General features: G+C 46.1%; 1 protein-coding gene across 1 annotated transcript; it reads right to left on the reverse strand.

The window, feature by feature from the left end:
* Positions 1–5,474: 5,474 nt before the first annotated feature.
* LOC123442184 (receptor-like cytoplasmic kinase 176) lies at positions 5,475–8,969 on the reverse strand. The gene is made up of 6 exons (XM_045118271.1): positions 8,349–8,969; positions 7,362–7,678; positions 7,137–7,272; positions 6,795–6,937; positions 6,578–6,701; positions 5,475–6,164 (listed from the first exon to the last, which is right to left on the reverse strand). Exons 1-6 carry the CDS (start codon positions 8,413–8,415, stop codon positions 5,731–5,733), a joined length of 1,221 nt encoding a protein of 406 aa, XP_044974206.1. The 5' UTR covers positions 8,416–8,969; the 3' UTR covers positions 5,475–5,730.
* Between the last annotated feature and the right edge of the window lie 319 nt (positions 8,970–9,288).

Genomic DNA, 9,288 nt, shown 5'->3' on the forward strand with positions numbered 1-9,288 from the left:
GATCACATTCAATACTCGTAGCGTCCATGTTCCATTGGAAACGCATAAGAGCAACTCTAGCAGACTCCCCATCCGCCACGTCGCCGATGTCTGTTACGTACACAAGAGACAAGGCATAAGACATAGCACGCGATCGATCTGACGATTGGAAACGTATTTTCCTATAATATCTGCCACACACACACACATACGTATTTTTCCTGTGACCACGAAGCACATGCACGCAGTCTGACCCGACTCCGACGTGGCCAGGTCAAAACATATGCACACTGAATATTTTTCTTTAACATTATAATTTATATGCACTGTGAATATGGTGATGTATCTAGCTGTTTCGATCGCGATCCACTTGTCTGAAAAAAATGGAATGTACCTACATATACATGATATATACTACTCCATCCGTTTCTAAATATAAGTCTTTTAAGCGATTGCACTAAGAGACTACATACAAAGCAAAATGAGTGAATCTAACCTCTAAAGTATGTCTATATACATCCGTACGTAGTCCTCTAGTGAAATCTCTAAAAAGACTTATATTATGAAACGAAGGGAGTATCACAAATCTACCGGCCGGTCACATGCATGCATAAAGTTGACCAAGAAAATGCGCACCAAGAAATCATAAAGAGATGTTTAATTTATTTTTTCATGCTAATATGTGTCTCATCCATAATTTCACAGCTACTTCCTTCATTTTTAAATATAAATTTTTCTTAAACAAATTACTACAGACTATATATGGATGTATATAAATATATTTTAGAATGTAGATTACTTATTTTAATTCATATGTTTTCACTAATAAAATTTCTACAAATACTTATATTTAAAAATAAAGGAAGTATAAACAAACGTGAAAAGGTCTCGAAAAAAATAAGAGAAAAGGACACGTCCGGTGCAGAGTACGGACAAGGCAGTAACCACTAGAATGACTAATGATGTACTAGTGACGGGCATCTCTTTATAGTTATATAATAATACTCCTACTTGCATTGCATACGTACATATATGGGCGTGTACTGCACACAAATTGCGGAACGGCCAGCAGGTCTACGTTCACATCGTATTCTATCAGCGAAACAGAAGAGTCGAACAATATATTTTTTGCATCGAAATTGAGAGCTTTATTAGAGCATCTACAGCCGGACCCCTCAAACTCTCTTCAAACATCTGGGGAGGTCGCCTGGTCACTGTCCGGTTAGAAAAAATCGATCCAGACTGACCTCTCAAACCGCCTCAAACGTCCGGGCTGACCGGCATCCTCATTTTCAACCCAAATATGGGATGGATATAAGGGAGCCCGGACACGCCTGACACGTCGGACTGACGGTTTGGCCCCATGCGGACTCGACGGGCCGACGAGCGCCTCGACAGTTGGTGCGGTGTGAACGCCGCATGGCGCCACTCCGGCTCCCCGCCCAAGGTCAGGGCCGGCTATTTAAGCCGTCCGACGCCCCTCGGCCCTAGCACATCCGCCTCCTCCTTCTCTCCACCATCACCCGAGCCCGTCCGCCTCATTTCACAGTTCCCTCTCCCCCAGGATGATCCGGCGGCTCATCACCACCTACGCGCAGCTCACTCCGAAGCGGCGCCTTCAAATCGAGGCGGAGATCCAGGCTCACCGCGGTCTTCCTCCGGACCCGTCGGAGACGGAGGAGGAGGAGGATGACGAGCAACACCAGGAGGAGGAGCAGCCCGAGGCCATGGAGGAGGAGGCTCCCGGCTTGAGCATGGTGAAGGCGTAGACGGAGTTCGTCGTCGGCCAATCGAAGGAGATGGCGGAGCAGCAGGCCATCCGGGATGAGGCCGAGGTGGAAGACAACCGCCGGCTCATCCGACAGAGGTAGGCGAAGGCCGACGCCCTCTTCGACGAGTTGGACACGGAGATTAAGGCGAAGGAGGACGCAACAGAGCAGCCGAAGGCACCGAAAGGGGCGGAGGGGCGGAGCTGCGGCAGATGGTCATTTATCCGTCGAAGGGCACGAAGATCGTCGATATCTCCGACGAGGAGTAGATATGTTGTACGTAGTATGTAGGTTTTATTTCTAGCATGTTTTTTGTATGGATTTGAGGATCCTAATATAAGATGTCTGGATGTCGAGTGCAATATTTAAGGCGTGATCGGTACGTCTCCGCGGACGCGCCGTCCGCGGACATTTGAGGGGTCGAATATGAAGGGTCCGGTTGTAGATGCTCTTAAATAACAAGCATCCGGTTACAATCTGCCATACTAAGAGCATCTCTAGCGCACACTATAAAAACTCAAACTGTAAAAGTGGGATATGGGTAAAAAAAAGTCATTTTAAGGGTCAATTTTAGCTATGTACGAATAGAAACTATAAAAGAAACTATAAAACTGTGGTAAAGAGGTCCTTCCTCTGGTCCAGCAGCCGCCGCCCCTTCCTCCAGCCATCCGTGTCGGCCACACCGGCCGCGTCTAACCCCGTCGACCACGCCCCGTCGCCCGTCAGCCGGGCCCCGTCGCCCGTCAGCCGGGCCCCGTCACCTGTTTGCCACGACCCATCCCCATCGGTCGCGCCCCATCACCACGCCGGCCGCGCCCAGCCTCGCCGGCCATGCCCCATCGCCTTCGTCGTCAACGACTTGCTCCGCTGCCAGCCGCGCCAGCCGAGTCGTGCCCCTTTGCCTGCCACGCTGGGAGGATTACGGCAGCCAGGCTGAGGTCATGGGAGGCCATGGCGAGGTCGAACTCGCCAATTCAACCTGGTGACGATCGATTGCAGCGTCCAACGGACTTTTTCGGCGTGCGGTGATGAATTCCGGTAAGTTTAGGGCGGATTCCGGCAAACTCCGCGGCGGCATGTTTGCTCCGACGAGGTTTGACCGGTATACGGGGTCCCCTAGAATCGGCCTTCCAACCTTAAAAAATAAGGATTTCCGGTGTGGCTTTACCGTGCCCCTTAAAAATTTACGGATTGGACCACTTTTATAATTTCTGTTCTACACACTTTTTGCAATCAAAACTGTAAAACATAAAAAATTTATGGGTTTGACCACTTAGACATGCTCTAACAAGAAAACTTAGGCTAGACCCAAACATTACAAGACACACGTGATTGATTTGACAACTTGGTACGTACCGTACATACATATATAATACTAGCAAATATGTCCGTGCGTTGTACCATGACAAAAAATAACCTCATACACACACCCAACGTCATCAGCAGATCCTTTAAAATCGTTAATGATATTGCATGAAAAGGAACATGATAAGTGATGTTACACAAAAACATTTAAAGGTGATGATTTTTGAAATGTATTCAAGTTGTTTACTCTTTATTACAACAAAAATATCTACCTACTGCTATCTCTTTACGCCTTTATTGCCTCTCCTCCTGAGTGATAACAAATATTGCATTAGGATAAAAATAGAGAAGTACATTTTAGTACTCAATGACAACTTGTGCATAAGTGCATTATTTTTGTCTTGCTGATATATGTGTTTGCACCTGTAATCTAAGTCATGATTTAATTTAGTTTCAAACATATTAGACGTCTCTACCGAAAATAATCAATTTATAAGGACATGCATACCAGATGTTCAAGGTTGCATATCATCGTCGATATTGTTAAAACAAATTGTCATAGACACAATTTCAGACAATATGAAAATCAACGTTAGGCCACTGGTTTACATAAAGCTTGTATCAGTAGTTTAGTATACATCATCGTATAGGGGTGGGTTATTATGCAGTGTGCGAAATAAAGAGGATGATTGTAGACATGCTGTCACCTTTAGCATATGATAGCTAATAGGAATCGACATCCCAGCCAATAATAGCTTTTGTGAAAGCATCAAACTATCATATGTACACAATTTAAATGATGTATGAATATATACAATATGCATTATCAAAAATACCCCATATAAAGAAGGTATTAATTAATGTTGCATCTTAAACCTAACTTTAAAAATGATTGACATGCAAGATAATAGCTTATCTGAAATATAAACATTTTTCAGAAAATTTTCATATGTAACATGTAAATTTCGACTTTGGATTTGAAATATATCAATTTTTAATAAGTATTTGAATTTTCCTGATAAAAGAACAAAAATAAAATAAGAAAAATGGGTTTTTTAGAAATGATTGACATTCAAGATAATATACATTTGAAATCTACATATTTTTCTGAGCAATTGTAATATATACTATGTTAGATTTCAAATAGGATTTGAAAGATATGAATATTTTAAAAAGTATTTGAATCTGGCCAATAAAAAAAAATCAAACTAAAAGGGTAAAATATGAAAGATATGAATATTTTAAAAAAGTATTTAAATCTGTCCAATAAAAGAAAAATCAAATATAAAAAGGAAAAAAATGGGATTGTGTGAGTTCAAACCTAGGTCTCCCAGTTATGAGGGTGGCGCTCTAGCCAACACACTACTAATGTCTTTACAACACTATAGCAGATCTCATCCTGATAAACGAACATGCGCCGCAGCGACTTGTAAAGTAAAAATCGGATCGTTTGTTTTCTCATTTTTGAATGACATAGTGGGTAATTTACGGTAATCTATACCTACTACTAATAAAAGAAACATGTATTCTTGGTCCGTCGTGACGTTTTGCAAAATCCCCCCGAGTTTTATTATAATGAACCCGCAGTATTGGTATAAGTCAAAAAAAACGGTTCGCTTGATGTTTATGTCTGAGGTTTCGATCGAAGGCAGGACCTGGACCTATCTATCCATCCGATATTGTATTTCCTCTGGCGGCCGTCTGTTCTGCTCGTTGTTTCCTCTAGATCTGACAGAAGGCCTCAAGGCCGTCTGTTCTGCTCGTTGTTTCCTTTAGATCTGATAGAAGGCCTCAAGGAGGGAGATACGGAGGTTTATGGAACCATGTAAGTTTTCAGATGAGATTAGTTGGAAGAAAAGGAAAATTTCTCATGCTGCCATGCGAGAGTCAAATGTGGATGGGTTTCCTGATGCCCCGGTTGTGGCAACATTGGTGTAACAAGCATGCTTTCTTCTTTGCCAAATTCCCATCCGATCTAGAAATATGGTGCGTATGCATGCGTATGCATTTGATTTTTTCCTCCTGTGCATTGACTTGATAAGTATAGATCCCGATAAGCACTGATGACCAATGATGCCATAACATAAGATCCAGACTGAACCCACCAGACTAAAACATAAAAGATAATTTGGCTGAGTTTAGCTAAAAAAATGTAATTTGGCTGAGTAAAAGATAATTTGGCTGAACCCACCAGATTAAAAAGATCAAAGTGACTAACTGTTTTAAAAATACAGAAGCTGATTTTCCCAACATTCTCTGCAGCATATACCACTACTGTACTACTAGTACTATATATATACATATATATGATAGAAGTGGAATTGAGAGGTTTGTTTTCACAACATTATTCTCTTGAACGTTTTCCCATCATTTATTGAAGGGTTTGGTTTAACAGTCTGCATGCATCTGAATCAGATGATGTAAACAAAACCTCTGGACCTTAAGTCAGAACCAAAGCGACCAAGCATGTACTACAAAAGGCACTAGATACAGACTAGCTACAAACTGGATAGATACAAGCTGTACATACCAACACTAGAACCTGCAAACGTATAGACCTAAATCACAGCCACAAAACATTCACAAATCCGATGCCTCGTCGCAGATAGCCTCTAAAACCCTATTGTCCCATACATACATTACACCTGAACTCAACGGATCTCTCTGGCAGGACCGATCAAGCCGGCCTCAGCGAAGCAGGCCTGTTGTTGCTCCCTTTGGTCGACGACGGTCTCGAGCCGGTCATGCTCCGGCTGCTGCTCGGCTTCCTTTGCAGCTGCGGGTGAGGGCTGTTCCCTCCCTCCTTGGCGTCGTGGAGCTGCTCCAGCGCCACGACGACCTGCTCCATGCTCGGCCTGTGCCTCGAGTCCGCTGAGAGGCATTGAAGCGCCAGTGACGCTGCCTTCTGGGCCTTGGCGAGGGAGTACTGCCCGCCCAGACGGGGGTCCAGCACGCGGAAGATGCGCCGCTTGCTCGTCAGGTACGGTCGCGCCCACTCCACCAGGTTGTGCTCGCCGGTCGGCTGGTTCTTGTCCACCGCACGCCGCCCCGACAGCATCTCCAGGAGGACCACGCCGAAGCTGTACACGTCGCTCTTCGTGGTCAGGTGGCCTGATCATGGAAATGTTGTGGCAGGAAAATTAGTTTAAGTTCGGCATGATGGTCGATGATGACGCTACCGGAGTGACAAAACAATCACGTTCAACATCGGTGTGTTTAGATCATGGAAATGAAGCAGATATTTGTGCAGGTGGCCAAAAAATCAGTTAAGTTTGGCATCTTGGTCGATGACGCAACCAGAGTCACAACGCAATCACGTTTCAGGTGGGTCTGTTTAGGTATTCAGCAAGATATTTGTGCAGATGAGGACTGAAAGGTTGTAGCCGAAAAATTAGTTAAGTTTGGCATCTTGGTCGATGACGCAACCAGAGTAACAACACAATCACGATTCAGGTAGGTGTTGTTAGATTTTCAGCAAGATACTTGTGCAGCTGAGGATTCTGAAAGTGGAATGACCAACCGACCTGTTGCAAGGTATTCTGGTGCAGCATACCCATATGTCCCCATCACCCTTGTGGACACATGGCTCTTGTCACCGGTTGGTCCGTCCTTCGCCAGGCCGAAATCTGAGAGCTTTGCGTCGTAGTTCTGAAGAAGAAATTGCATGATTATCAGATCGGCCGATAGAAATATTTTGCGGACACAAAGGAAATTATCCTTCAAAGGTGTGGATATATATACCGCATCTAGGAGGATATTAGAGGTTTTGAAATCGCGGTAGATGACTTTGGCCTTGTCACTGTGGAGAAACGCGAGCCCTTTTGCTGCTCCATGGGCAATTTTCATCCGGAGGTTCCAAGAGAGCGGCTGGAAATGTGTACTCCCTGAATGTTTGAACACTTTAGCATCATTCCTTCAAAACTACTCCCTCCGTCCGGAATTAACTGCCGCTGAAATGAGTGTATCTACACACTGAAACGCGCCTAGATACATTCATTTCAGGGACAGGTAATTCTGGACGGTGGTCGTAGAGAATAACAACCGGAGAATAGGAATGGGATAGGTAGAAGACCAGGCACTTACTCCTGAAGAGATGATTCTCTAAACTCCCACGAGGCATGAACTCATAGACGAGAAGCCGCTGTTCGTCTTCGACACAGTACCCGACAAGCTTTACAAGATTCGGGTGCGATAGTTGTCCAAGGTAATTCACTTCAGCCTGCGTCCCAAAGGAAAAGCATGTCAGGCACAATGCAAAACAGAAATAAAGAGGAAATCCCATTTCCAGCAGGCGAAACTGCGACTAACCAGCCATTCCCTATGGCCCTGATAGCTTTCCTGGTTAAGCTTCTTCACAGCAATGACCATCCCGGTGCCCGGTTTAGTTGGGGCGAGGGTCTTCTCATCGATCCACCCCTTGAAGACTGACCCAAACCCTCCCTCGCCTAGCACGCTGTCCGGCCGGAAGTTTCTCGTGGCGGTCCTTAGCTCATTGAAGGTAAAGGCCTTGACGTTCGCTGACTCCAGAATCTCACCCTCGCTCCGTTGCACTGACGCCGCCGAGGCATAGCTGCTGGAGCTGCTCAAGGCCGCCCCGTTCCTGCTAGCATACCTGGAATTTGCCCCTGATCATCACACAATGGTGCAGAGTTTCAGAAATGATTCAATCAATCGCATTTTAGAATAAATAGGTTGCTGTCCCGTATCGTTGATCTTGCCTGCCTAACATTGAATAGAAAATAGGCTTATCATGAACAAGTTTACAAGTTAGGTGGGACTAAACATGGAGTATTTTCTTCCTTTAGTTTGGCTTAGGAAAGAAAACCGAGCACGCAAAAATGGACAGTCAATAACTTTGAAAGGAAGCTCATGGATTCAGCCATAAGCAGCATCGAAACTGGAGTATTTCTGATTTGAACTGGCCACTCTGGAGAATCAGAGGAAAAGTCGGATAGAGTTAAGTGAAGCATTTTACATCCGAAGGTTCCTCCCTCCTTCCTTACAGATGAAGCAGCCCGAGATCGAGGATGAGTCCAAGCTCACGACAGATCTTCCAAAGGACTTTGTTCTAGGACGGGCCAGATTAATCCGGCGGTTAACTGGATTTGCTGGCTGGCTGGCCTATAGTGTAATCTTGATCCGAGTAAATAAATGGAACGAAACCAGCATGAGAATCGAGACTCCAGAGTAGTACTAGTACTAATTCCCGAAGAAAGATAGAGAAGAGATGCAAAGCGCAGAGCTTGCGCGGAGCAATCAGCCTGCTGGGTAAGGATTAGTGGTTCAAGTAAGTACCTGAGGGGGAGGAGGATGAGGAGGAGGAGGTGTCGGAGCTGATCTTGGCGCCCCAGCAGTTCCCCATGGGCAGGGCAGGGCAGGATCGAGCGGGCCTCAAATCGAGCCGCCGCCGGGGATGGAGCAGCCGGCCGGTCGGTGAGAGAACCCAAGCAATCGATCGATCGGCCGGACGGAACCACGGCGGACTGCGCTCGCGCCCGAATCAGAACCTCCTCCCCTGACCTCTGCTTCTGCTGCTTCTAGAGCGAGGGAGAGAGGGAGAGGAAGAAAGAAAGAGAAGGACGGATGGGGAATCGGAAGCGGCCGGCGGTAGTAGAAAGTATATCTGACAAAAGGCCTCTCCTTTTCCCCGTGCGCCCCAACTTTCTCCCCCCGCCACCGCCGAGCGAGCGAGCGAGCGAGAGAAAGGTGGAGCCGGAAAGCGAGCGGGCGATGGGACGGTGCGGGCAGGGGGAGGAAGGAAGGAAGGAAGGAAGGAAGGCGAACCCGATACACTGCCGGTGGTGGGCGGGGCCTGGTTCTAGAAGGATGGGGAGGGAGCCATTGATGGGGGGTGGTGTCGAAAAGGGGCGTCGCCGTCGACAGTGGAGACGATGGCGGGCGGGGCCCCGCGTGAGCGTGACGCGGCGTCGTGCTCTTATTTTTCGCCCTCTGGTCTGGTCTGGCTGTGTGGAGTCCAGAGGGGCACGGCCCAATCCAGCTTATGGGCGGGGCAAGAGATCAAACAAAACTAACACGTAGGCTGCTCCCAATGCTCCATTTTGAATAGGTGCTAAGCATGCCAACAAGGTAAAAAAGTAATCCTATATGACAATCTAATTAAGAAAAGAGAGACAAGTTTGGTGTTCTAAGAAGGAAACGGTGCTAGTCACGGAAAAACTATGCAAAGCATTAAAAAAAATTGAAGGAAACTAGCCTATGCATGCAAGACTTTAGT

This window comes from Hordeum vulgare, chromosome 1H (assembly GCF_904849725.1).
Source record: "Hordeum vulgare subsp. vulgare chromosome 1H, MorexV3_pseudomolecules_assembly, whole genome shotgun sequence".
NCBI lineage: Eukaryota > Viridiplantae > Streptophyta > Magnoliopsida > Poales > Poaceae > Hordeum > Hordeum vulgare.